The 27,892-nt window shown below is 39.6% G+C and overlaps 1 protein-coding gene across 1 annotated transcript; it reads right to left on the reverse strand.

Moving 5' to 3' along the window:
- Positions 1-27,892, reverse strand: LOC119525871 (gamma-taxilin-like). The gene is made up of 10 exons (XM_037824668.1): positions 27,875-27,892; positions 22,152-22,455; positions 19,766-19,857; positions 12,343-12,513; positions 10,714-10,908; positions 9,152-9,271; positions 7,683-7,757; positions 4,834-4,926; positions 1,435-1,527; positions 1-333 (listed from the first exon to the last, which is right to left on the reverse strand). The coding sequence occupies exons 2-10, from the start codon at positions 22,438-22,440 to the stop codon at positions 1-3; spliced, it is 1,461 nt and encodes a 486-aa protein (XP_037680596.1). The 5' UTR covers positions 22,441-22,455; positions 27,875-27,892.

The raw sequence follows: 27,892 nt of genomic DNA on the forward strand, positions 1-27,892 counted from the left end.
TTAGTCAACTGAATCAGTACCTGGGACAGAGCCCATGGCCAGGGTCTTTGGAGCGGCAGTTTTTTCACTGGCTGCCTTGGGCTTTGCTTCAAGGGGAGCCCCTGGGGCTGTTTGCGAGGAAGTGTCCAGCTCCTTGTGAGAAGCCAGGGCCGGGCCCGCCTGGAGCACAGGCCTCGCTAAACCCACACCTGCTGCTTCTCTAGACACCTGCTCTCTAAGGACTTCCACCTTCTCACTGAGCTCATTTCTTTCCGTTTGAAGAGCTCGGCCCAGCTTCTGTAACCGTTCCAGTTTTATCTGAAAGGCCTTGTACTCTTTATCACGGACAGTTTTCTGTAAGGGGAGGGGAAAAAAGAATTTAAGTAACCTCATTAAATACAAATTAGGTTACTGTATACAAAATTAAGTAACCTGAGCCATACTGAAAAACTACTGGCTTTATCACCTCTTGGACAAGTTCAGTTTTTTTTAAAAAAACCTCCTAACTTTCTAGCTAGCTTCACTGCACACATATGTATGTAAGTATCTCAACTGATATTAAAGTAATACTGTTCTAGGACAGCAAAATTACATTGTCATGTTTCTTAAAAATAACACCTCACTGACTTATGCTCATATACGTGGGTAAAATGGGGAATGCTGTTATATGTTACAATAATACACTTTTTAAAAAATCAACATCTACTTAACTCTTTGTATTGATGAAATACTGAGAAAATTAAAGAATCAGTCACAAAGACCAGTTGATATAAAATTGAAGGGTCTAATTAAAAACAGAAGAATTCATTTTCCCTCTACGTAGTGGATTTCTGTTTTACCAAGTTTTAGAGAACGAGATTCTTGCTACATGTGCCCCATTTCCTCTTGTGAAATGTTATAAATTAGCCCTATCAAGTTTCTGAAGGTGTGAAATTTGGTATTGCAAATTGAAATGCACTGAATACATTTCAGCTTTATAAGAAGACTGGCAAAAGTACTTTGCTGCCTTTTTGAAAAAACTGTTAGTCACAGTAGAAGAGTGGCTGGGCGGGGCCTGTGCTCCCAGTGGCAGCAGCAGGCAGGAGCTTGTCAGACTTTGGAGATCCCAGCCCAGACCTGCCTAAGCAAAAACCTAGGGGAGCCTGGCAAGCCAGTGTGGACACGCCGGAGTTCAAGAAACCAGTCCTGCAGAAGGAAGCTGCATCCAGGTACTTTGCAGCTGTCTCCAACATAAGCCTGGGCTAATGCATTTGGTAGTAAGACGCTTAAATACCTCACTGTGGAAGAGACTTTATAGAAGCAAGTCCGTGGTTAGCAGAGCCCTCATAAATTCTACTTCACACCCCCAGCCATGGGCAGCTCTGGCCAGAGCCATCCCCCCTGGTGGTGCCATCACAGCACGCACCCCCGCCCTGAGAGGGAAGAATGTGTCTCCGTGGTAGAAAACCAGCTCACCTCTTCAGCCATTTGCAGAAGCGCCTTATTGTTTTCCCATTTGGTACGCCAGACAATCATTTCTTTTTCCAGTTTCTTAATTTTCTTTGTCATCTGTGAATCAACACAACTGCAAATTTAAATTCTAACTTCCATTTCTCATTTCTATATCCTGTCCCATCTCAGAGACTGCTCACAGGCTGCCCCCACCCTGCTCTCCTACCCCGCTGGCAGCTGTGTCTTGATCAAAGTTGCTGGTCTGCCTGTTGGAAGTTGAGCTTATCACAGAAGCTCCTGGGGTGGCAGCAGCAGGAACCAAAGTAGGGGTTGCACATAATGAGGCAAATCAGATCCCCTCCATTTCAGCAGAAGCAGCACCAGGAGGACGCTCTCAGCCGCCACACTCCAGACTCTCAGCTCAGGCTGGAGGGCTGAGGGAGTTGAGAATGAAGTAAGTCCTTGTTTGTGACTTTTATGGTCCATTAAAGTAATCCATCAGCTTCTTGGAGGAATAGGGACTCTTGGCCTCCAAAGATTAAGGATTGGTTCTCTAACCATCACCTCTGAGACCACATCAGCTTCAGAACTAGAGGCAGCATAATTTAGTAAGACTCCAGTGACCAGGAGAATGATCAAAATATTTAATCCTTAGAAATCAGCCCCACAACTCACAAGACTGTTCCCTCACACAAGACCCTTCACACAGACTGTGAAAGCCTTGTGGACCACACTCCCTTTATCTAGTGTATGGTTGGATGAGTAGAAAAATGGGGACGAAAACTAAATGAAAAATAGGGTTGGATGGGGGATGGTTTGGGTGTTTTTACTTTTATTTTTTATTCTTTTTACTTTTTTCTGGTATAAGGAAAATGTTCAAAGATAGATTGGGACAATGAATGCACAACTATATGACGGTACTGTGAACAGTTGACTACACCATGGATGACTGTATGATATGTGAATATATCTCAATAAAACTAAATTTAATAAAAATGAACAAAAAAATGATCCTTCACACAAGAGTACAGCACCCACTTGGTTCCAAGTAGAGGCCCTGAGCCAAGTGCTGTTCAGGGAAACACGGAGGAGGAACCAAAGCCCCTTGCCTTGGGTGGCTGGTTACACCCAAAACTGTAATACAAGGCAAAGTGCAACAAAGGCCACGGGAAGCACTCGGAAGATCTATGTGGGACGCTGACCTGTGGCGATCCCTGTAGCCACTGGCAGAGGAATGCATTCTGGTGCAGGCGCCTGCAGAAGGATAGCTAATTTGGGAGTCCTTGTAAGTTTGGTTCCACCTGAACAAGTGAGCATGTGCTCAAGCAAACATTTGCTGTCCCAAACATGACCCCCTAGATCAGAGCCTTAACTGAAAGGACTGGCAGACAGAGCCCATCTGCTGCTCACCAAATTCTCCAGATTACTGGATCAAAAAATACTTGAAAGTAGTAATCTGAGCACTCAATGTGTGTCAAGCACTCTTAGAAATACTCTTTTTTATGAAGGGTAGGTATTTTTATTATCTTTACTTTTAACGATGAAGGAACACAATGGCAGAGAAAGGTTAAACAACTTGTCACATGTTAAATAATGCAACCAGGACATTAACCCAGGAAATTTGATTAAAGAGTGCATGCTCTCCATCAACACAGAAGATCTAATAATAATCATGACTAACCTCTACTGAATGCTTACACAGTGCCAGCGGCTACTGTACTGATCCCCAATCTGCTACCATTAAAAAAAAGGGGGGACCCAGAAGATTGAAAAGCAGTGACACGAACAGATATCTGCAGGCCAATGTTCACAGCAGCATTATTCACAATTGCCAAGAGATGGAAGCAACCCAAATGCCCTTCAACAGATGAGTGGATAAATAAAATGTGGTATATACACACGATGGAATACTACGTGGCAGTAAGAAGGAACGATCTCGTGAAACATATGACAACATGGATGAACCTTGAAGACAATGCTGGGCGAAATAAGCCAGGCACAAAAAAGAGAAGTATTATATGCTACCACTAATGTGAACTTTGAAAAATGTAAAGCAAATGGTTTATAGTGTAGAATGTAGGGGAACTAGCGATAGAGAGCAATTAAGGAAGGGGGAGCAATAATCCAAGAACAGATAAGCTATTTAACGTTCTGGGGATGCCCAGGAATGACTATGGTCTGTTAATTTCTGATGGATATAGTAGGAACAAGTTCACAGAAATGTTGCTATATTAGGTAACTTTCTTGGGGTAAAGTAGGAACAGGTTGGAAGTTAAGCAGTTATCTTAGGTTAGTTGTCTTTTTCTTATTCCCTTGCTATGGTCTCTGAAATTTTCTTTTATTGTATGTTTTTTTTTTAATTTTTTTTCATACAGTTGATTTAAAAAAGAAAGTTAAAAAAAAAAGAAAGCAAAACAAGGAAAAAAAGATGTAGTGCCCCCTTGAGGAGCCTGTGGAGAATGCAGGGGTATTGGCCTACCCCACCTCGATGGTTGCTAACATGACCACAGACATAGGGGACTGGTGGTTTGATGGGTTGAGCCCTCTACCATAGGTTTTACCCTCGGGAAGACGGTTGCTGCAAAGGAGAGGCTAGGCCTCCCTATAATTGTGCCTAAGAGCCTCCTCCCGAATGCCTCTTTGTTGCTCAGATGTGGCCCTCTCTCTCTAGCTAAGCCAACTTGAAAGCTGTAATCACTGCCCTCCCCCCTACGTGGGATCAGACACCCAGGGGAGTGAATCTCCCTGGCAACGTGGAATATGACTCCCGGGGAGGAATGTAGACCTGGCATCGTGGGATGGAGAACATCTTCTTGACCAAAAGGGGGATGTGAAAGGAAATGAAATAAGCTGCAGTGGCAGAGAGTTTCCAAAAGGAGTCGAGAGGTCACTCTGGTGGGCACTCTTATGCACAATTTAGACAACCCTTTTTAGGTCCTAAAGAATTGGGGTAGCTGGTGGTGGATACCTGAAACTATCAAACTACAACCCAGAACCCATGAATCTCAAAGACAATTGTATAAAAATGTAGCTTATGAGGGTGACAATGGGATTGGGAAAGCCATAAGACCACACTCCCCTTTGTCTAGTTTATGGATGGATGAGTAGAAAAATAGGGGAAGGAAACAAACAGACAAAGGTACCCAGTGTTCTTTTTTACTTCAATTGCTCTTTTTCATTTTAATTATTCTTGTTATTTTTGTGTGTGTGCTAATGAAGGTGTCAGGGATTGATTTAGGTGATGAATGTACAACTATGTAATGGTACTGTGAACAACTGAATGTAAGATTTGTTTTGTATGACTGCGTGGTATGTGAATATATCTCAATAAAATGAAGATTAAAAAAATGAATAAATGAAAAAAAAATAGCGTCTTACATAAATTCTCTTTTATGTAATATTCTACTAAAAATATACAAATACCTTTTCCATTTCCTGCCTGAAGGTCGTAAAAAGTTCACTGCTTTTTGCCATGGTAGTCTGGAATTCTTCAAACTTATCCATATAGAGAGAAAGCTACAGAAAAAAGTATTAAATATTCTGAGTTCCAGGTAAGCAATTTAAAATCTCAGACTTTCAACAAAACACAATATGGTTAAACATTAATTATATTATTAGGGACAGAAATAACAAATGCAAACGCAATCCTTGAAACCAGAGAGATGGCTGAAATTCTTATCACCCCCTGAAATGCATTAAACAAATGCAATTTTGCTGACCTAACCCGCCACAAAAGTGAAGTAGAGTGGTGTAGCTATACGCTTCGTGTACCCATAGTGCTCTACGAACCACCCCCTCTACTAACATTTGAAAAACTGTCCTTGGAAAAAGATGATTCTTTCAGAATTCCACCTGCATAGTTCTTAGCTGGATTTCAAGGATCTCTCTTTCCTTAACGTAGGCAAGAAAATGAAATAGAAGCCAAAGAACTGGTTTGGTTGGAGAAGAATTCAGTGGGGTACACTTAAAAGAAAAAGAAAAGGTAAAAGTGGTAGAAACACTGTTTTGTTTTGTTTTTTTAACTCTTACCCTCAAGGAATTTTTGTTTTCCAGCCAGGCAAATAACACTAACCAACAAGCCAAGCAGAATAGAGAGTCTTCTCTTCCTTGGAATAAGAATTCAAAGAAGGCAAGGGGGTGGTGGGGGTCACGCGCAGGGAGTCAGACTAGTCGGGCAAGTGTCATGTGGTGAGGCCTGAGCCAGGCCTCAAGGTTGGGCTCAATTATTTAATTTTAGACCAGGAGAGAACCTTTTAGAGATCGCCCAATGTGATTACATTGTTTTCAGGATGGGGAAATAGAGGCCCAGAGAAATAAAATGTTTTGCCCAAGATTACACCATACACTTAAGAGAAGAATAAAAGATCATCAGAGGCCAAAGAACAGCATCAACGATGCCTTTCAACTTTGAGCAGTGACGTACCAGGAACATTAGACAGATTGGCCCCAACAGGATGGAGGGTAAATGGTGATGCCCAGCGTACCTCCAGTCAGGTGGGAAAAGCATAGAGAAGCAAGTTCTGCAGTCCGTGCAAGCAGGGGAAAGACGGAAAGCAACATCACCAGTGATGTCAGGCTAGAAGGAGAGTACTGGACCGCCAGCACGCCTGCTGAAAGTGAGGGCCTGGCCGATAATGATGCCAGCAGGAGGAGAAACATAGGAGTGAGCTGGAGGACAAGGCGTAGGATTTACTGACAGACTGTAGGAGGCACCCAATGACAAGGCCATTGAGGCTACTGGCCTAAGGCTCAGAATGATGGTGGGTCTCGGGGCAGCATAATAAGGGGTGTGGTTCTATGTGATGAGGGAGATAAGAGGTTATGGCAGTTTCAACATGGCATGTTCTTCTAGAAGAGAGACTGCCCCAACTGAAAGTTCAATGCTGGCCTACAGTAGGTAGTTAATAAATGTCAATTACCATCTCATCTGGACCTATGTGACTGGATCACAAAACAGTAGGTCAAGACACCAGTAGACTATGGAGATCACCAACAAATGATGAAAAATGAGATGGTAAGAGCAGAGAAGGAAACACTCTTGGGAAGGACAGCCACATTAAGTAGTGGGAAGAGAAAGGTGACAGCAAAGGAAACAAAACAGCGATTAGATAAGAAGACTCAGGACGATGGAGATCACTCACAACAAAAGCTGCACTGATACCGGCGTAACAGAAGAGAATCGGAGCTATTGTGCGGAACTTCCATGTTAAAGAACATCTTCCAAAACCACAAAAGACTTTTTATACCTTCTCCACAATGACTTACTTCTCCATATATATGGATAGGTGAATTTACAGAACTATTAAGAAAGGGCTTCAAATTTTTTAGAAGCATTCTCACAGGATCATATAACTTACAGAGGAAAGTTCAAAAGATTTCTGATACTTGACTCCTCCGTTAAGTTAGGTTAGCTTAATACAGAATTAATTATCACCACATTGTAAACGTTCCCAGTTATAAGCAGCACTCCATGGGGGTGCTCATGAAGTATCAGGGCAGGTGAGAACTAACTGAGAGACCTTACACATTTAAGAAACAAGACCAGGTGGAAAGCAGCAACTTTTCAGCTATGGGAAGCACAGTCTTTCCTGTGCCTTTTCTCGGAGTGAGAAGCAAGTCTGAGCCTCCCTTATTCTACACGAGGCACCCATAAGGAATGGAAGGGACAGACCTAAGGGGTCTAGTGTGAAAAGCAGGAAGGACCCTAATTTAGAAAAAAAAAAAACAACACAACTCTATCTGGGAGTGGGCCTGTATGGTCTTAAGCCATTTTAAAAATAGGTCATGTGCTCAGAGCACAAAATTTTAAAGACATTAGGTTAACCTATAAGAAATTGTCATTTTTATCAGTCGAAGTTAAATATCAGAAGTTTCGTGAGGTTCAACTCAACACAAAAGAAGGAAAATCTGAAGCTCTATCAGCTTCTCTTCAGTTAGCAATCAGCTGACAAGCAGCACATGGGGCAAGGGACTGCAAAAGGGAGGAGACAGCTGGGATAATGGCAGGGACACTGAAGACACAGTGACCACACTGAAGACATGGTGACCACCCATTCCAGTTTGCCTGAGACTGAGGGAACCTTGGGACCTGGGATGTTCAGTGCTACAACTGGGAAAGTCCTGGGCAAACCAGGATGAGATGGTCACCCTAAATGAGGAAATTCCCATGAGGGCCATGTGATCCAACCCTCAGCTCTGTTGAGCCTCCCAGGTGTATATCAAACATACCAAGTATTTCTCACAAATTCTACCATCCTCTGTTATCAAGTTACCTGCTGTATCAGTTGTACTTCTTGCTGTTTCATTTGTTCATATTTGTGCCTTGATTCTGTTGCTGCTTTTAATAACTAGAAAACAGAAACATTCAGGCAAAATACTGACAGCAATTACAGAGATGACTAAAATGTCAGTGACAACATACTTAGGCTTATTCCTTCCACCATTATATACAGGTAATGAAATTATATATAGGTAACAAAACATTACCTATATCTTCAATCTGTTCCACTTGTTAGCACTTAGGAACGCAGGAATAATCTTTTATTGCTTAAGGAGAAAAAAGTACCCTGGAGGCCCAATAAGGCTTACGAATCTCAGGGTCAAATTGTTGTAAGTGAAAATACTCAGATGCCCAGTTTTATTAGCACAAAACATGGCTAGAAGCATCAACATTAAGGGGCTATTTTAGTAAGCCCCTCTACTCCATGAGGGGCAAGATTAGGCAGGCTGAAGGGACATATGGAGTAAAGCAACAGAAGTAGACACCCGGTTTCTAATCACTTTTTGAAAAGCAGAGGTGAGGCAGTGTGGGGGGGGCATTATTTAATATACCTGGGTTTTCAAGAAAATTACACAGTGAAGTTGCACTGAAGGTAGATGTGAAATTCAGTTGCTGAAGTAAAACATCTCAAACAGTCCAAATAAGTCTTGAAAAGAGAGGCATGTGCCTCTCTCTAAACCTGAGACCCACACTCAGCATGAGATGTTCACAATCCTGAGGGGCACTGAGGAACTGAGCCTTCCCTACCATGCTCACCTCGGGGCCTAGGCCACTTGAGTGAAATGCTGGATGGAACAGTCCACATTATTACAATTATTTCTCACTTTTACTGTATTTTTGGTTAAGCATATATAGCTGAATTAGCATATGTGCTAATATATACATAGCCAGTGAGATTTCACCAGGTTCACAGTTTTTGACAGGCAATAGGATCTGAGACTATACTCTGGGAACAATGCTGAGGGATTAGAATATAGAGAATTCTGTTAAAATTTTATCAGAAAATTATAGCAGAGTAAGTAAAATCATTTACCTCATACTTATTTAAAAACAAAATGTAACAGTGTATAGGAGATCCATGCTTGGTGAATTCTAAATTAAATATAATTGCCTCTAACTCTCAAGGCCCAACTTGCCAAATCAATGGCACAATTTTTGAACCTGGTGACCACTACCTAAACAGCGAAATAAATATTCTAAGCACAGAAAAAAACCAAATTGTGTGCACACCTTTCTACTAATTTGAAGTAGCATCTCAAGTATGGTTTTGGTATAAAAAAGTTAATTAGAGGTAGAAAGCCAAATGTTTCCTTAAACACATGCTCCCCTTCTCTTTCTAGAGCAAACAACCAAACAGCATGCCCTGGGCCACACAAAACGTAGAAAGGTATAAACGTTTTAAATGGCTTTGGTTACAATTTTGGCGATAATCTCTTTTTTTTTTTAAGAAATAAAACTTACAAACTCTCTCTCTCTTTGATGTTTTTCATCAGCTTCTTTTATAAGCTGTGTCGTCTGCTGAAGTTTGGCATCCACAAGTTGTTGCTGCAGTTCCTTATGTTTGAACACTTTATCAATATGCTACAGGAAAAGTAAAATTTCTTCCATTAACTCAACAAAAAAAGGTACACAATGTTTAAGGGACATAACCCAAGTTCCAATGCGTTGCCAACTGTGCTTTTCCTGCTAATGCCACTGTAGCTGAGAACACTGGTGCTTTCTGGCATATGCTTGCATAAGAGTCTATTTTACAAAGTCCTGACTACCCCATGCCCATCCCTGCTAGAGATGGGGTATCCCCCATCAACAGCCTCAGCAGCCATGAGCTTTGTATTTCCTACATCAGCCCTACATAGAAAATAAGGTTCAAATTGTATTAAGAAAAGGATAGATAAGGAAAAGCATTAAACTAGTAAGCCCATTCATCATATACACAATTCCTGGTTATTTCTCTCCCCATTAAATTTTGTGAAATTTCTTAGTTGGAGGCAGCATGATATAATGGTAGGAATGGCCCAGTGGAGGGGTGGGGGAAAGGCAAATCTCTGCTCAGTATGTGGCCCTGGGCAGATTCTTCCCCATGCTGAATCTCAGTTCCCATATCTGCAATGGGGGAAAACCACACATACCTAGCAGAGCTGCTGTAAAACTAAATGCAATGCTGAATTACATAAGGTGCTCAGTGCCTGGCAGATACTAGATGCTTGGTAAGAAGTCATTATGTACAAACTAAATTGTTAAGTGGTTATTTATGCTCAGTAAAGTGATCAGAACATCCCTTCTTCAGAAAGACAGCAACCCTTCTAGATACAACACCCTAAATAAGGGGAAGAAGTACTAGTTGATAATAAGGTAACCCAATAAAGTACTGAGGAGAGCACAACAGATGTCTCGCTTTGAGTGCAAATAATTTGGTCATCATTAAACTACATCCTGACCAACAAAAAAACATTCTATAATACTCAAAATAAACAGAATAATGGAAAAATTACTGGTGGCCAGTGACCAAGTTTGGAGGCCACAGATCCTTCCAGTAAACTTTTTATTTCAATGAGTGTGTATGTATGAAGGGTTAGAAGTAGATTCTTTTCTCCCCAATAGTATAAAGTCCCTATCTAAACAAATATCTGAATTATAGGTGAAATGCAGCAGAAGCATACACTGTAAAGATTATCAGAGAAGTCTGAGGTTCAGATATTTTGGGGCCTAATATTTATTTATTATGAGTCTGTATGCAAAAATCTCAATCTTCCAGTATCACATGGAAGATAGGTAGTACTTAGCACATCTCCTAAAAATTACCTTGTTTATCCAAATCTACTAACTGTTAGGACATCAAGTGATGATCCCAACTAGTCCTTACGTTTATTGGGTGCCTGATCCTTTCCTTGCTGGACCTTCCACTACACATATACAAAAGTTCTAAAATGTCCTGTGACAATAGTTGTAAATTAGCAGTGAATGGTGAAAAGTTTTGGCTAATAAAGAGTAGCTGTCTAAATAAACAAAGAAAAGGTCTTTACCTCTTCCCTCAGTGCATACTGTTCAATGAACTTCTTCAGTTTCTCTCCCAATTCAATATTCTCCTGTTGGAGTTTGGCATTGTGTGTGTCGTGTTGTTCCAGCTGGGTCTGAATCTCATTTAAAGTAATCTGGAAATGTGCAGTTGCTTCTTTGTGTCTCTCTTCTTCCTCTCGTGCCTGCTGCATATTTTCTTCCTTATCATCCAAAATAATTTCTGTTAATAGTATCAACCTATAGAGAAGATGCTCACAAAAGATGCTGCCTCAGTGTGGGTTCATTTATTGCTGCCCCAAAGTGTTGCTTCTGCACTAGAATTCCTCCTCCTTGATGACCAGAAGGCTTTCTTTTAAAAGCAAGTAGCTTTTCCTAAAGTATATGGAGTAATCAGAGCTGCAAACTGTCCAGCTAGAAAGCAAGCGTTATCTGACCATCTAGAAACTCTCCATACTGAAATCAAGGGAAGGGGCTTCTCCATAGTTGGCTTTTCCCCAATACGCTCCTCACCAGTAAGGCAGAGCACCATCTCAGAGCAGCCTGAGGAGGTGCATCTCCTGTTTAAGTTCCCTTTCAGGGTCACATCTTCCATCCCCTCAAGGGCAAGGGACAAATGGAATCCTCATTTTTAAAAGGTGACTTTCACCTCTTGCTAGGGTACATGTGCCAAAAGACTTTTATATCTAAAGAGTTACTCACCCAATCAAAATGCTGATCTGCTATGGGAAAAATACCATCTACTTTAATAATATCTAAATCCTAGGCTTCAAAACCAAGAGAAAAAAACACAACCTCATATCAGGTGAGCCTCCACTTCATGCGTGGTCTCATGTGCAAGGGCCCAGGGGTTTTCTGTGGTGAGTGGATCTGATCAGCAACCAGCTCCATCAAAATCATATGCCACCGGTACCCCGGCTTGGCCATACCACAAAGACAGGCAGGTCCCTGTTTTAGGAGGCAAGCTTCTTGCCGGTACCTCTGTTCTTTTTCCTTTCTTCCCCTGTTGATACCAATTAATCTTTTCATACCTGCTCCTTCTTCCTTTATAATCAGACAAGATCCAAGTCCTGTTCTAAAAGCACTTAGCAAATGAAGAGACGGGGGTGGGCAGGGGGGGGGAGTTTGGCAGTCCAGCCAAACCACATCCACAGAAGAGCCCAACGGCCTGTTTTCCCTCCTCAGTTTCCCATTTCATTTAAGCTTTTGATCCCTTATCTGAGGAAGACAGGGGTAATCAACTATGTCAGCGGCCAGCAGAAACTTGGCACCTTCCAGCTCCCTAAGCCATTGCTCTGAGTAGGAGAGCTATGGACACAAACATCCACCTCATCCAGAGCCCTGTGACCAAGCAGGAGGCCCACAACTTAGGCCTCACACATGGCATTGGCACAAGCAAGACAGTATCTCTGTCTCCAAGGACCCACAGTGTCTTCCTCTCAGGGACCTGATCTACCAGCACAAACATAAATCCTCGTAATTCATCAACCAACAACCACAGTTACAGCTAATATCCATTAAAGCAAGTAGAGACGAGGATTGATTTCAAATGCATAAGAAGTAATCAAAACGCCATCTAAGTAAATACCTCCTAAAAACAAACAAACAAAAAAACCCAGAAAAATGAACCAACTGACCTTTAATGTCTTATTGTGACGCTGAAGTTCCCTGCAAAGAGACTCTAGTTTGCTTCTTGCCAAGATAGCCTTGCTGTGTTCACTCTGTAAATGAACTTTTTCTTTCACTATCTGGGCTTGCTGCTTCTGCAGAATCTTCATTTGCTTCTGAACATTCCTGCTCTCCTCCAACTAAAATTCACAAGAATGTTACATTTAGGAAGTACAGTAAGAATCTTTGCATTATGGCTGGAAGAATTACGATTACAGCTACAGAACACGTTTTCAAAAGGCCAAACACTGTAGTGTGCTATTTTATTTAACTTATTCCATGCCATGCTAATCTGCTAACCTTTTCTATTCCTCTCTTTTCCAGTTGTGATAGGAAAGTAGGCAAAAAAAATGTAGGGTGGGAAGAAAAAACAATCTCTTTCTTATTAAAAACAAAAACTGAAAAGTTTTGGTAATGGATGGCAATGATGGTAGCACAACATTGTGAATGTAATGAATACAACTGAACTGATTTGGTTAAAATGGGAAATATTATGTTGTATGTATGTTACACCACAATAAAAATTAAAAGGAAAAAAACCTGTACAACACAAAGAGCAAACCCTAAACTATGGACTTTCATTAATAATATAATAATACTGGCTCATCAAGTGTAACAAATGTGCCACAGTAATGCAACCTGTTGACATTAGAGAAAAGAGGGGGTTGAGGGGGTGATATGGGAAGTCTTACTTTTCTGCATAATTTTTCTGTAAACCTACAACTGCTTTAAAAATAAAGTCTATCAAAAAAAAAAAAAACTAAAATTTTAGGTATCAACACCACCTAGTTTTACTTTTCCAAAATAACACACAAAAGCTACTTTCTTGAAATGGTCCATCAAAATCTGAACTCAGTAAGCAGCACCCAGAGGTCTCCCAAGAGAAGGAGGAATCACTGTGATTTTAGACGGGGGGCGAATTAGTCTATTTCAAGGTTAAATCAACACTAACGTAAGATGGCAGCCTGAATGACCTTTAATAAAGCTTCTATGAAGAATGAAATGATGAGTCACAATTTCAAGAGCAGGAGTGACATCTTGTGGCCTATTAAAATACATCAAGCATCGTTATAGGCAATAAGCTCACAACTAAGGAAAACACCTTCTTGGAAGTCTCTGCAGGCAAAAATAGTTTGGTTTTTGCACAATAATTTTGTGAAGTCATTTTGCTTTTGGATCTAACTATGGACATGAGCTGCAGGCCAGTTGAAATTGGCTACAGGTTCTGCACACATCATCTGGAATTCCACCCCAACTATGTAACGCCACCTTTTTCTTTCTCACTCCAAATACAACAGAACATGAATAAAAACAGTATCATAGGGAAAATCCAAACTCTGCCTATTTTAATTATACTCTTTAATGTTAGTAGTGATAACAAATCACTGGCAATAGCAGCTCAGAAGCAACTTCTATTGCACTGCTGGTGATATACTGCACCTTACTAGGTACCAAGCACTGAGCTAACCACGAATGATGTAAAAGGAACAAGAGCATCCTAGAAGATGGGTACAGATGCAATGAATTGGTAGATTTGATGGGGGGCATTGAGGGTCCGATGGCTTCTGTTTCCTTTAAGCAATATGAGGCATGATCAACTGCTGAGGAGAGAGATGAAGGTTTATAATTAATGGAAAGGGTATGTAACAATCAACTATGGAGAAGGAGGTAACCAGAAAAACATCTTAATGTAACCATACCACACTGAAGGCCTGGTTGAATTTTCATCTGCCTTGGATGACCTGAGTCGGGACTCTGCAAGGCAGCTGGAATAGATGATTAGAAGGGGAGAGCGGGTGTTTCCAAAAAGAATGATTATGATGATGTATGAAACCCAAGGGAAAGAAAAGACACAAAGACTGAAGGGTTGTATGGCTGGGAAGAAAGCAGAGGGCCAATGAGCTGATGGCCACAGCGCATATAGGGAAAGATGGGGTGGGAATCCTTGAGCAAGTTCGCTGGACTATTGATCCAAATGGGATGTCTGCCTTAGTGACTCTGGAGTCCTGTATGTAGTCCATGGGGGTGATCACAGCAGTGGGCGGCTTGGATGGTACAGTGAGGAGGCAGTCAAGAAATGAGAGGCCAGAGTGAGGAAGCAACCCAGACTGAGAGCGAGAGGTGGGGCCGAGGGGACCATGGCAGGTCAGGTGCCAGAGTCTTCAGTGCATTAGGAGTGACCAGGAAAGTTGGGAGATGACAGCAACAAGAAGGGAGATAAGGTAGAGCAGCTGGATGGGCCCTGAACCTTAAGAAACATGGGTTGTAAAAAAGAAGGCAGGGTAACAAGAAGGGCACAAAGCCCACCTTCCCAGCCCTGAAGCAAAAAAGGACCCAAAAAGGAAGTCAGGCCTTCAGGGAAGAGCCAGCTTTCCGGAAATACAAGAAGTTGGAGCATTAATCATAGGAGTGACTGTGGAATTTGGAATTTGCATTGCCTTTCCAGACAGCTTCCATCTCCTGGGCCCTAATCCTTGCAGTGCTAGGTACTGCAGCTTGCACTCTGGCCAGAAAGCATGGTACATGCTGGTTTTTTTGAAGAGCAAGGGGAAAGTCAGAACCTAAAAATCTACTGTGGCCTGGCACAGAGGATTAGGCACACATTTTTCACAGACAACTGGTGTTGGCAGCTATGTGAGTGCAGGAGCAGCGGCGGCAGTGAAGGCAGGCAGATAAACCACGTGCTCCTCCATGTGCTGGAAGGGATTCCCATCAAGTCCAACAGGCACCCTGTGGGGTGAAGCTCATCTTGGACATACAACCAGCATTCCCGGCAGGGAAGGGATCTCATGCTGCTGCTCCTGAAGGTGCCTCACAGGGCAGCTTAGAATCCCATGGAGGACCAACTACCATTTAAATATCTGCCCGGGAGGGGAAGCTGGAAGAATACGGGGATGTGGCAACTCAAGGGGCTGTCTACCTCTATCCTTTTTTTCTCCCCCTTTTGGACAAGAGTGGGTAGGAAGGCTTCAGATTTTGAAACATGACTTTTGAGTCAAAGAAGTAAAATTATTTTCTCTTGTACTAAAAAAACACAAAACAGCATGCCAAAGGAAAAAGGGGCAAAGAAATTAAGATAATTGATAATTGCAGAAATACGAGCAAACAGACTTGAGCGAGAGAAGTGAAGTAGCTTGCTCGTAGTTGCACAGGTACCCAGGAGCAGTGCCAAGGCACCAGCCCAAGGCCTTTGCTCTCTCTCAGAAGGCCCCACTGCCTACAGCCATGAAGGCCAGGCTACCGGAAGGTGTGCTGCATGCCGTGGGCACACACACGTGTCTTTCCGGAAAACCTTTTCAACAGTTATCAACAACCTTTAAAGGTGTCTTTCCTCTGCTTAGTAATTAAATCTTTAAATTTATTACAAATGTGGGCTTTGAGGAATTATTGCTGGTGTGAGAAAAAGGCTCACAGATAATTTTATGAGGGGGGGGGAAGAAAACTAAATGACATATGAAAAAAATGTTCCCTGTTTGAATAAAATACAAGTACCTGCTAGTATATACTCAAAAGACAAGAAAATTTTACAAAAAAACTCTAAGAACAGATAATGGGATATATGAGCAATTTTTCTTTCTATCTGAGTCCTCTGGTGCACAGCACTGGATTAATCCCAGACCTTGGTTTATGAGGCAATCACTGGTCTGTACAAGGCCTTGTGGTTCATTCCTTTACCCCACAACATTAGGACACTGACAATTCCTTCAGTCTAGCTATGTCCCCCTGCACTCCCTGACTCAAGGTAACCACAATCCTGAATCCTGTGTTCATCATTCCATTGCCTTCCTTTTTGCATTATTTTATTTCATTTGTGTTTAGTCCTAAAAAAAATCTTTTCCATTTTAGTTGTTATGATCTTACCGTGGCTAGTGCAACTGAGGAACTAGAATTTTAATTTGCTTTGATTTAAATTGATTTAATTTAAATAGCCACATGGGGCTATTCACTACCCTTCTGGACAGCACCACTATAATTATATTGCAAAGATTCATCCACATTTTGTTGCATGCAGCTATAGACCATGGGTTAGCAAACTTTTACTGTAAAGGACCAGAAAGTAGTAGATATTTTAGGCTTTGTGGGCCACATATGATCTTTGTTGGATTCTTTTTTTAAGCAATTTAAAAATGAAAAACCATTGTTAGCTTGTGGGCAATACAAAATCAGGTCTAAGCTGTATTTGGCTGGCGGGCTATATAATATCCCTCTATAAAAAAACATACCACACACTAAATAAAATTTTAAAAATAAATAAAAATAAAATAAAATAAATAAAATACAATAAAATATATAAAAATTAACCCCCACACACACCTTATTTATACATTCTCTTGTCAACAGATTTATTTGAGCTGTTTCCTGCTTTTGTTATCACCCACAGTGACATGAACATTCTGGTATATGCCGTCTGGTGTACATGTGTGAGAACTTCTCTTGGTAAGTGGGGAGTAAGAGGATTTTAAACAGTCGATTGTACGTGACAATCCCAAACTGTTTTCTAGAGTAGCTGGCAAGTGAATACTGCCAACAGCAGTGGTAAGATCTTATGGATCCACTCCTGTCCAATACAGAGTTCTTAATTTCTGGCACTACAATGGGCAGAAACTGGCATCTTGTGTGGTCTTGATTTGCACTTTCCTGATGAATAAGAGGCTCGAACACCTCTTCGAGCGTTTAACAGCTTTGTGGCTTTTCCACTTCTATGAAATGACTCCTCGTGTCTCATGCCAAGTTTTCCACTGGGTTATCTGTCCTTTTTGTATTCATCTGTATGTATTCTTTACATAGTCTTGGTACCAAATCTGTTGTTCATTGTATGTGTTACAAACATGTTCTCCCCAGTTTGTGGTGTCTTCTCACATGTCTAAGGTGTCCTTTGATGAACAGAAATTCTTGATTTTAATACAGCCAATTTTTGCAAGCTTTTCTCTGATAGTGCTTTTTGTGCCCTAAAAAATACTTCCTTAACCCAAGGCTGGGAAGATGTTCACTTACACTGAAATCCCTAAAAAATTTAAAGTTTAATTTCTGACATTTAAGTCCTTAATCCATTGGATCTGACTGGTGTGTAAGGGTCTGATTTCACTGTTTTCCCATAGGATAACTACTTGAAGCCCCTTTAAATCATAAGGATGTCAGTTCTCCCTCAAATTTCTCTGTAGATTCCATGAAATGCTCATCAAAATTCCAAATGGTGTTTTCCCCCCATAGAACTAATACACTGACTCTATACTTTTATGCAGACTAAAGGTCCAAGAATAGCCAAGATACTTCTGACAATGAGGGTAAGATGTGCCGACCCTATCGGATATCAAGATTTATTATTACACTATAATAATTTAGACAAAGTGACAAAGGAATGGAAAATAGCATAATAAACTACTTACAGGCCTAATGTTATCCACATTTAGAAAATGAAACAGTATGACTTCACAAACCCAGATTATCTGATGAACCTAGTGACCACCACAAAGTCTCCCTAAGTGGACTAGCAACAATCCCGATTACGGTGCACAATACTCCATCACACTCAATCCACACAATGTCTATACTGAGTCAGTGTAACCAACACTAAGGAAATCAGATGATGCTGAACGCTACCAACAAATGAGGGTAACAACGACGTTTTCTGAACAATGCCTGGAAAGAGGCTACTCCCTTGATGGTCTCACTGCTACATATACCATACGCTCTACTTTTTAAAGAAAACGAGCACTCCTGCAAGAAATAAAGCTTTAGAACATTTTCTGAGAACAGTACACATCTTATTTTTCACATATTCAGCACAAGTAATCACTGTACTCCAATCAAGAAGAGGCAGGTTGTTCACTAAACAAATTTTCAATGTGTCACTTCCCAAAATGAATGCAGCAATTGTTACTGGTGTTTAACAATAACGATTCCCACACAGAAAACAAAATAAAACAAAAAAAGCAATTTTAAAAAATCACAAAAACAGTCTATACCCTTGCACTTAAAGTAGGATCTAAGGGCTGGCAGCAGCAGCATCACCATCATCCCCTTCTGAGAGATTACTAAAATGCAGCATCTCAAGCCCTACCTCCAGCCTATGCATCAGAATCCATACTGGAACCACAGTCACCATGAGCAGGAGTCTGAGAAGGACAGCTCTAGACGACCATGCTACTCTAGTTGCTCTTCCTTCTTCTAGTCCCTTCATAGCTGGCCGCTGGAGTCACATCTCTGGGTCAGCTAAGTAACCTTTTATACTGCTTTTTCCAGAGTTTATTCTTTTCTCCATTTTTTCCCCTTTTCTGTGCTTGTCTTCTTTTTCTACCACTTCTCACATGATTCTCATGTGAATGGCCCCAGTAGGGACTGGCTTCCATAGCCAATGAAAGCATTCTTTTCCTGAAGCCAGTAATCAGATCACACGGTGTTCTCTGTGATCTTTGCACCTGTTAACTGTCCTAGGCCATTTTCACTAATGCTCAGGGTTTCTTGTTGCTCCAAACAGAAGGTGTCAGACTGCTGAATGACAGCTAAGTGGGGTATACATGGACCACTTTCTAAATGGAGGGAAAAGTACCTCTAATTCCTTCAGTAATAGACAAACAAAATCCACTGTTTAGAGCTAATCATTCACAAACAGTAGTATTTATGACATGGAATAATAACTGCTTGATCAGATGAAAATGCATAAAAACTGTCAATGATAATTCACATAAGTATTTCCAAAAAGGCAATACTTTTAGCATTTACATCAGAACCAGTTATTCTAAGTTTCCCATAATCCTTCCTTCAAAGGGTTCTCAGGACTTCCCCATTTTCACTCACATAAGATGGCAGGTTTCTGTGTTGAGAGTGTCTCCCTAATTCCACAGAGAATTAATGCTACTTGAAATAACACATGCCAACAAACTCTCCTATGAGGTCAGTTTCTTCAGAAGATGGAAAAAGGAACAATGCCTGGCACCTAGAAGATGCTAAATAAATGTTTCCTGAGACACAGCTATTGTTCTAGTAGACTATTTTATCTAACTCACAATTTCTATCAAAATGGTTAGAGCCTCCATTATTTTGTGAATTCCCCTGGAAAAAGTTAAATGCAGGAACCACTAGACACTGACTGGCATTCTAAGGCATCATAACATAGGAATGAAAATGCTGACTTAGAAATACTCTAACACTGAGTTTTAGGAAATCTATGCTGCATTTTAGCATAATATTCTACATATAGTCATCTCATAAAATGAAGTTATACAACAAATATAAAGGTTTCAAAAAAATCATATCCTTCCCTTCAATTTTGGAAGAAAATATAATTTTACATTTAAATCTGTATCAAAATTATATTTTTAAAAGCTTATCAAGCACTCACACACTTTGCCATGTTTAATTTGGACTTAGCTCCCCTGATTAAATACTCACGAGATCAGCATATTTCTTACAGAGAGCTGCCAGCTTCTCCTCTGGAGTTGAAAGGGTGTTTAGGGCTTGCATCAGTAATAAAACTTCTTTCCCTGATGATCAACAAGATAAGAAGTCAGTCCTGGAAAAAGGATGAGATCAAATCTAATTTGAAAATTCTACATAATACTTCCCAGGATCTGACATCCAGAGTAAAATAATTTATGGCTGTATCTAGAAATAGAGATTTACCAGCTAAATTAAGAAAACTAGTTTTAAATTCTGGATTAGCAAGAACCCCTCCCTTCCTACCCCTACCCCAAATTCCTTCACTCACTAGCCATTTGTCATCTAAACTGTAAAGAACACTTACTGAAGGTTTAAAAATTCCCCTTGCCTAAACTGATGTCCATGTTAAGACATTTTACAAAGGGCAGAGAATATTTTTAAAAGTGTACTCTTAATCAAGTACAAATATATAAAAGCAAGCCCAAAAGGAGTTCAGCTGATACTCTCTGCCTACCTATGAGACACATACAATCACACATCTTTTCCTATGTGCAGTTTAAATAACTTATGCTGTTTTCTGATGATTTACTAAGCAGACTCTGTGTGTCAATCAAGTTTAGTGCAAAGAAAGGGACGTTATGATAGCTCTTCCCTTGTGAAAAAGTACTTAACAGTATTTTAAGGATTTTGGCATAGAGAAGCAGGTAACTGAGATAGCAGCAGACAAATGATGCTTCAAAGTAAATGATAATATTCTACTTCATAGGCTAGGTGACAGGTATCTCATTTATTTTTTAAAATATTCATTCTTACATGTAAGATAGTTCATAAAAAAGATATCTTAAAATAACTGGTATTTGGTATACGGTACAAACTGCTATGGGGGAAAAAAGAAGGCTGTCTTCAAAAAAGAGTAGTTTTCTATCCACATAAAAACTTAAGTAATTAAACCTTCTCTCATTAAGCCTGAGGCCAGTAAGAATAAGAAAGAAGATTAAACATTATTATTGAATGTGATTAGAAGTAACTGTAATCTGCAAGTTTATGAAGAGTTTTTAATGCAAACTCCATCTGTTTTGTTTGTATTTTTGAGCTATAATTCACATAACATAAAATTAACCCAGTTAAAGTGTACAACTTATTATATTCACAGAGTTGTGCAACCATCACCACTATCTAACTCCAGGCCATTTTCATTACCCCAAAAGAAATCATTTAGGCATTAACTGTTACTCCTAGTTCCCCTTTCCCTTCAGTCCCTGAAAACCACTAAGCTACTTGCTTTGTGTCTGTGGATTCTGGGCATTACAAATAAACTAGAATCATATAACACATGGTCTTTTGTGACTGGCTTCTTTCACTTAGCATAACATCTTCAGTGTTCATCCATGCTGTAGTATGCATCAGTACTCCATTCCTTTTTACAGCTCATTACTATTCTACTATATGAATAGACCACATTTTGTTTTTTCCATTTATCAGGTGATGGATATTTGGGTTTATGAATAATTATTCATTATTATGAATAATGCTGCTGTGAATAGCTGTGTACAAGTTTTTGTGTACATATATGTTTTCAATTCTCTTGGGTATATTATACCCAGGAGCGGAATTGCTGGGTCAACATGGTAACTGTGTTTTAACTTTTTGAGACTGTTTTTACACTTATAATTGGCGCTATTGATTCTGAAGAAATCTGTCTTGTTTTGCAGGGAGTTAAAATTACTTTTCATATTCCTATAAATTTTTAAGTTTTCCAGGGTATCAGAAAATGGACTTAATGAGAAGGATAATTCCAATTTACAGTCATGTTCAGAAACCATGCAAATCAAACATTGTAAACCTTGTTATACCTTCTGTACCCAAGTATAAAAAACTAAGAGGTAACCAGTAAACTAAAGTAAATGGGGATTTCAGATTTCATTCATATTTAACATTTCACATTCTTAGTCCTAAATTTCAAACTAACATAGCAGAAGGGAGAAAACATACCCTTGAAAATCAATCAGTCTTAACTTTCTTTCTAAATCACAGAGAGCATTATATCATCTCTAAAGTTTTGTGACTAATTTTTAAATAAACCGAGAAAATAAACATACACTTTTCATGGTAATTTTGGTCAGTACCTAAAAAAAAAGAAAAAAAAATCCAAACAAGGCAAGTCGAGCTGTCGAGCTGGCCCCTAACTTTTGCAAGAAAGTCAACTCTTGATTAATCTGAGAGAAATAACTAAACTTCCTACTCACTGACAGAATGACTCAACCAGACAATATGTGTATTAGCCAAGCAACATCTACCTCAAAATGGGCCATATTCTACAATCATCATATGTGCTATAGAAAACTTAAGTAAAATGAGCAGGATTTGAAAATGTCCAACGCCAAGCTGAGACTATTACCTAAAGTCTTCTCTTTGTTCCTGTTGCACTGGGAATCCTGCTGGCCATCAGGAGGATCCATCCGAGCTTCTTGCCCAGGAGTTTCCTCTCTTGCCTCTTGCGTGCAATATGCTGGGCTCACCAAATTCCTGTTCTTTGTTATAAAATCACTGCCTTCGTCCTCTTCCAATAAATGTTTGTTACTTGTGCCATCACGATTTGAGTCTTGATGTTGAAGAATATCATTTGATTGAGAGTTATGCAACATATCTGCTTTCACTCCTAGCCCACTAATTCCAGCTTCTTCCATTGTGCCAATTACAAACTAAAGAGAAGGGGGAGGAGAAAAAAGGAGGAGAGGGATTAAGACACACAGAATTAACATTTACAATCAATGGTACATCATAGTTTGACAGCTTTTTTTCTCTTTCTGAGTGGTTTGTAAAATCCATGTAAATATAGTAGTTTCTAAGTTTCACTGAAAGGTGACCTAACTGTAAAGTATATGAAAATTAAAGTTAAAACAAATCATGAAACTAAGTATTACCAAAGGAGGCAAGAAGTATCATTTAGTTGTAAATCTATGTATTTCCATATAAAAATTCACCACTTACAAAAAGGAAATCAAGAAAACAATTCCATCTGCAATGCCACCTAAAAAAGTTAAATACGCAGGGAATAAATTTAACCAAGGAGGTGAAAGACTTGTACACTAAAAACATTTGGATGGATTCTCTGGTGTGTGAATGAATCTCAATAAAATTGCATTGAAAAAAAACTGATAAAGGCAGAGAATCTTTGAATGGAGATATAACTAAGCACTGGATCCTCAGCAGCCCTGCCCACCTCTATGTTGGCTGACCTCTGGAAAATGATCTCTGTTACCCATCAGATTTTTCCTTGTGGCCATGTTTTGTAATTTTTCAAACTAAGCATCCATTTAAGTACAGTGATTGCAAATAAAATAGGTTACAGAAATGTGTTTATTCCTCACATTTTATCTAAAGTCATCCTACCATGATCTAATATTCGCAAAAGCATGCTTGTCAAGTTGGCAAAATATATTCTTGCCTTATTTTGTTTTTTTTTTTTTTTTGAAGTTTTCCCTAATTCATTTATTTTAAAGGTTCCTGGATGCCAGGTTTTTTTTTTTTTAAATACAGTTTTATTGAGATACATTCACATACCCTACAGGCATCCATGGTATACAATCAATTATTCACAGTACCATAATATAGTTGTGCATTCATCACCAGAATCAATTTCTGAACATTTTTCTTACTCCAAAAAAATAATAATAAAAATAAAAGTAAAAAAGAACAAGAAACATTTCATTCCCTGCATCACACCCTATTTTTCATTTAATTTTTGTCCCCATTTTTTTAATCTTTTTTTATCATCATTTTATTGAGATATATTCACATACCACGCAGTCGTACAAAACAAATCGTACTTTCGATTGTTTATAGTACCATTACATAGTTGTACATTCATCACCTAATCAATCCCTGACACCTTCATTAGCACACACACAAAAATAACAAGAATAATAATTAGAGTGAAAAAGAGCAATTGAAGTAAAAAAGAACACTGGGTACCTTTGTCTGTTTGTTTCCTTCCCCTATTTTTCTACTCATCCATCCACAAACTAGACAAAGGGGAGTGTGGTCCTTATGGCTTTCTCAAACCCATTGTTACCCCTCATAAGCTACATTTTTATACAACTGTCTTCAAGATTCATGGGTTCTGGGTTGTAGTTTGATAGTTTCAGGTATCCACCAACAGCTACCCCAATTCTTTAGAACCTAAAAAGGTTGTCTAAAGTGTGCATAAGAGTGCACACCAGAGTGACCTCTCGGCTCCTTTTGGAATCTCTCTGCTACTGAAGCTTATTTCATTTCCTTTCACATCCCCCTTTTGGTCAAGAAGATGTTCTCCGTCCCACGATGCCGGGTCTACATTCCTCCCCGAGAGTCATATTCCACGTTGTCAGGGAGATGCACTCCCCTGGGTGTCTGATCCCACGTAGGGGGGAGGGCAGTGATTTCACCTTTCAAGTTGGCTTAGCCAGTGAGAGAGGGCCACATCTGAGCAACAAAGAGGCATTCGGGAGGAGGCTCTTAGGCACAACCATAGGGAGGCCTAGCCTCTCCTGTGCAGCAACCGTCTTCCGAAGGGTAAAACCTATGGTAGAGGGCTCAACCCATCAAACCAATAGTCCCCTATGTCTGTGGTCATATTAGCAACCATCGAGGTGGGGTAGGGGAATACCCCTGCATTCTCCACAGGCTCCTCAAGGGGGCACTACATCTTTTTTTCCTTGTTTTTCTTTGTTTTTGTAACTTTCCCTTCTTTTTTAAATCAACTGTATGAAAAAAAGTTAAAAACAAAACAAACATACAATAAAAAAACATTTCCAAGAGACCATAACAAGGGAGTAAGAAAAAGACAACTAACCTAGCTGCTTAACTTCCAACATGTTCCTACTTTACCCCAAGAAAGTTACCTAATATAGCAACATTTCTGTGAACTTGTTCCTACTATATCCATCAGAAATTAACAGACCATAGTCATTCCTGGGCATCCCCAGAACGTTAAATAGCTTATCTGTTCTTCTTGGATTATTGTTCCCCCTTCCTTAATTGCTCTCTATTGCTAGTTCCCCTGCATTCTACATTATAAACCATTTGTTTTCCATTTTTCAAAGTTCACATTAGTGGTAGCATATAATATTTCTCTTTTTGTGCCTGGCTTATTTCACTCAGCATTATGTCTTCACGGTTCATCCATGTTCTCATATGTTTCACGAGATCGTTCCTTCTTACTGCCGCATAGTATTCCATTGCGTGTATATACCACATTTTATTTATCCACTCATCTCTTGAAGGACATTTCGGTTGTTTCCCTCTCTTGGCAATTGTGAATCATGCTGCTATGAACATTGGCATGCAGATATCTGTTCGTGTCACTGCTTTCCGATCTTCCGGGTATATACCGAGAAGTGCAATCGCTGGATCGAATGGTAACTCTATATCTAGTTTTCTAAGGAACTGCCAGACTGGCTTCCAGAGTGGCTGAACCATTATACAGTCCCACCAACAATGAGTAAGAGTTCCAATTTCTCCACATCCCCTCCAGCATTTGTAGTTTCCTGTTTGTTTAATGGCAGCCATTCTAATCGGTGTTAGATGGTATCTCATTGTGGTCTTAATCTGCATCTCTCTAATAGCTAGTGAAGCTGACCATTTTTTCATGTGTTTCTTGGCCATTTGTATTTCCTCTTCAGAGAACTGTCTTTTCATATCTTTTGCCCATTTCATAACTGGGCTGTCTGTACTATTGTCATTGAGTTGTAGGATTTCTTTATATATGCAACATATCAGTCTTTTGTCAGATACATGGTTTCCAAAAATTTTTTCCCATTGAGTTGGCTGCCACTTTACCTTTTTGAGAAATTCCTTTGAGGTGCAGAAACTTCTAAGCTTGAGGAGTTCCCATTTATCTATTTTTACTTTTGTTGCTTGTGCTTTGGGTGTAAAGTCTAGGAAGTGGCCGCCTAATAAAAGGTCTTGGAGATGTTTTCCTACATTATCTTCTAGGAGTCTTATGGTATTTTCTTTTATATTGAGATATTTCGTCCATTTTGAGTTAATTTTTGTGTAGGGGGTGAGGTAGGGGTCCTCTTTCATTCTTTTGGATATGGATATCCAACTCTCCCAGCCCCATTTGTTGAAAAGACCATTATGGCTCAGTTCAGTGACTTTGGGGGCCTTATCAAAGATCAGTCGGCCATACATCTGAGGGTCTATCTCTGAATTCTCAATTCGATTCCATTGATCTATATGTCTATCTTTGTGCCAGTACCATGCTGTTTTGACAACTGTGGCTTTATAATAAGCTTCAAAGTCAGGGAGTGTAAGTCCTCCCACTTCGTTTTTCTTTTTTAGAGTGTCTTTAGCAATTCGAGACATCTTCCCTTTCCAAATAAATTTGATAACTAGCTTTTCCAAGTCTGCAAAGTAGGTTGTTGGAATTTTGATTGGGATTGCATTGAATCTGTAGATGAGTTTGGGTAGAACTGACATCTTAATGACATTTAGTCTTCCTATCCATGAATATGGAATATTTTTCCATCTTTTAAGGTCCCCTTCTATTTCTTTTAGTAGAGTTATGTAGTTTTCTTTGTATAGGTCTTTTACATCTTTGGTTAAGTTTATTCCTAGGTCCTTGATTTTTTTAGTTGCTATTGAAAATGGTATCTTTTTCTTGAGTGTCTCTTCAGTTTGTTCATTTCTAGCATTTAGAAACATTACTGACTTATGTGCATTAATCTTGTATCCCGCTACTTTGCTAAATGTTTACTAGCTCTAGTAGATGTATCGTCGATTTTTCAGGGTTTCCTAGATACAAGGTCATATCATCTGCAAACAATGACAGTTTTACTTCTTCTTTTCCAGTTTGGATGCCTTTTATTTCTTTGTCTTGCCGGATTGCCCTGGCTAGCACTTCCAGCACAATGTTGAATAACAGTGGTGACAGCGGGCATCCTTGTCTTGTTCCTGATCTTAGAGGGAAGGCTTTCAGTCTCTCACCATTGAATACTATGCTGGCTGTGGGTTTTTCATATATGCTCTTTATCATGTTGAGGAAGTTTCCTTCAATTCCTACCTTTTGAAGTGTTTTTATCAAAAACGGATGTTGGATTTTGTCAGATGCTTTTTCAGCATCTATTGGGATGATCATTTGATTTTTCCCTTTTGAATTTTTAATGTGTTGTAATACATTGATTGATTTTCTTATGTTGAACCATCCTTGCATGCCTGGAATGAACCCCACTTGGTCATGGTGTATGATTTTTTTAATGTGTCTTTGGATTCTATTTGCAAGTATTTTTTTGAGGATGTTTGCATCTATATTCATTAGGGAGATTGGCCAGTAGTTTTCCTTTTTTGTAGCATCTTTGCCTGGTTTTGGTATTAGATTGATGTTAGCTTCATAAAATGAGTTAGGTAGTGTTCCATTTTCTTCAATGTTTTGAAAGAGTTTGAGTAAGATTGGTGTCAGTTCTTTCTGGAAAGTTTGGTAGAATTCCCCTGTGAAGCCATCTGGCCCTGGGCATTTATTTGTGGGAAGATCTTTGATGACTGATTGGATCTCTTTGCTTGTGATGGGTTGGTTGAGGTCTTCTGTTTCTTCTCTGGTCAGTCTAGGTTGTTCATATGTTTCCAGGAAATTGTCCATTTCCTCTACATTACCCAGTTTGTTGCCATACAGTTGTTCATAGTATCCTCTTATAATTATTTTAATTTCTTCAGGATCTGCAGTTATGTCACCTGTTTCATTCATTATTTTGTTTATATGGGTCTTCTGTCTTCGATTTTGTCAGTCTAGCTAGGGGCTTGTCAATCTTGTTGATCTTCTCAAAGAACCAACTTTTGGTGATATTTATCCTCTCTATTGTTTTTTTCTTCTCTATGTCATTTATTTCTGCTTTAATCCTTGTTATTTCTTTTCCTGTACTTGGTTTAGGATTGGTTTGCTGTTCATTTTCTAGCTTCTTCAGTTGATCCATTAGTTCTTTGATTTTGGCTCTTTCTTCCTTTTTAATATATGTGTTTAGTGCTATAAATTTCCCCCTTAGCACTGCTTTTGCTGCATCCTATAGGTTTTGGTATGTTGTGTTCTCATTTTCATTCGCCTCTATGTATTTAGCAATTTCTCTTGCTATTTCTTCTTTAACCCACTGATTGTTTAGGAGTGCG

This window comes from Choloepus didactylus (genome assembly GCF_015220235.1).
Source record: "Choloepus didactylus isolate mChoDid1 chromosome Y unlocalized genomic scaffold, mChoDid1.pri SUPER_Y_unloc1, whole genome shotgun sequence".
Lineage (NCBI taxonomy): Eukaryota > Metazoa > Chordata > Mammalia > Pilosa > Megalonychidae > Choloepus > Choloepus didactylus.

What these genes read in the sequence shown, in the direction of transcription:
- LOC119525871 (XM_037824668.1), bottom strand. Translation starts at nt 22,440, where the DNA reads ATGGAAGAAGCTGGAATTAGTGGGCTAGGAGTGAAAGCAGATATGTTG. An exon ending in GTAAGAAATATGCTGATCTC is followed by an intron (nt 12,514 to 19,765) that starts GTGAGTATTTAA and finishes TGTGAATTTTAG; the next exon opens with TTGGAGGAGAGCAGGAATGT. An exon ending in ATCAAAGAGAGAGAGAGTTT is followed by an intron (nt 7,758 to 9,151) that starts GTAAGTTTTATT and finishes TCTGTTTTCTAG; the next exon opens with TTATTAAAAGCAGCAACAGA.